The sequence below is a fragment of the Gregarina niphandrodes genome (assembly GCF_000223845.1).
Source record: "Gregarina niphandrodes unplaced genomic scaffold scaffold00912, whole genome shotgun sequence".
NCBI classification, from domain to species: domain Eukaryota; phylum Apicomplexa; class Conoidasida; order Eugregarinorida; family Gregarinidae; genus Gregarina; species Gregarina niphandrodes.
In genome coordinates, this window is record NW_011646184.1 from 1 (window position 1) to 816 (window position 816).

The 816-nt window shown below is 51.1% G+C and overlaps 1 protein-coding gene across 1 annotated transcript; it reads left to right on the forward strand.

The window, feature by feature from the left end:
* Nucleotides 1-97: 97 nt before the first annotated feature.
* GNI_241020 (putative polyprotein) lies at nt 98-783 on the forward strand (the record flags this gene model as incomplete). The annotated part of the gene is made up of 2 exons (XM_011136469.1): nt 98-718; nt 778-783. The coding sequence occupies 2 exons, from the start codon at nt 98-100 to the stop codon at nt 781-783; spliced, it is 627 nt and encodes a 208-aa protein (XP_011134771.1).
* Between the last annotated feature and the right edge of the window lie 33 nt (nt 784-816).

Below are 816 nucleotides of genomic sequence, written 5' to 3' on the forward strand. Positions count from 1 at the left end.
CCGACAGTTTACTGCGTTTGTGTCGCATAGGGGCACATTCGAATACACTGTGATTCCGTTTGGTGTTAAGAACTCGCCGATCCTGTTTCAGCAGGTGATGGACCGCGTCTTTGAAGGTCTCATAGGGAACAATGTCAACGTGTACATTGACGATATTGTCGTGTACGCTGATGATTTGGATACGTTGTTTGAGCGTCTGGACGAGGTGCTCGGGAGGTGCTGCGAGGAAGGTTTGTTTCTTAAGCTGAAGAAGGGTGAATACGTGAAGCGGGAAGCGAAGCTGTTAGGGTTCATTGTAAGCGAAGAAGGCATCAAGCCGGACCCGAAGAAGGTGGCGGACCTGATGAGAGTGGAAGGTAACGTAAGAGAACTGAGGTCGTTCTTGGGTTCTGTGACTTACCTCAAGAGGCATATTCCACAGTTCGCGAGTAGAGTTGCTAACATGACTGACTTGCTCAAAAAGAAGACTGAGTTTGTTTGGAGTGAGGCACGAGAGGAGGAGTTCCAGAGTGTCAAGAAATCGGTGGCCGAGTGTGTGTTGCTAGCCGCGCCGGCAGACATTGGAGAGTTCGTGCTAACGACGGACGCCAGTGATCGGGCGATAGGCGCCATGCTAGAGCAGAAGCAGGCCCGAGGGTGTGTTCCGATCGAGTTTGGTAGCAAGAAGTTGGACGAGTGTCAACAGCGGTGGGATACACGAGAAAGGGAGTTGTATGCGGTAAGGTTCTTCGTAGAGAGGTGGCAGGATTACTTTTGCGCTGCGCCGTTTACCATCAGGACTGATCACCAGAACCTGTTGTACTTGGCTAATTCTAC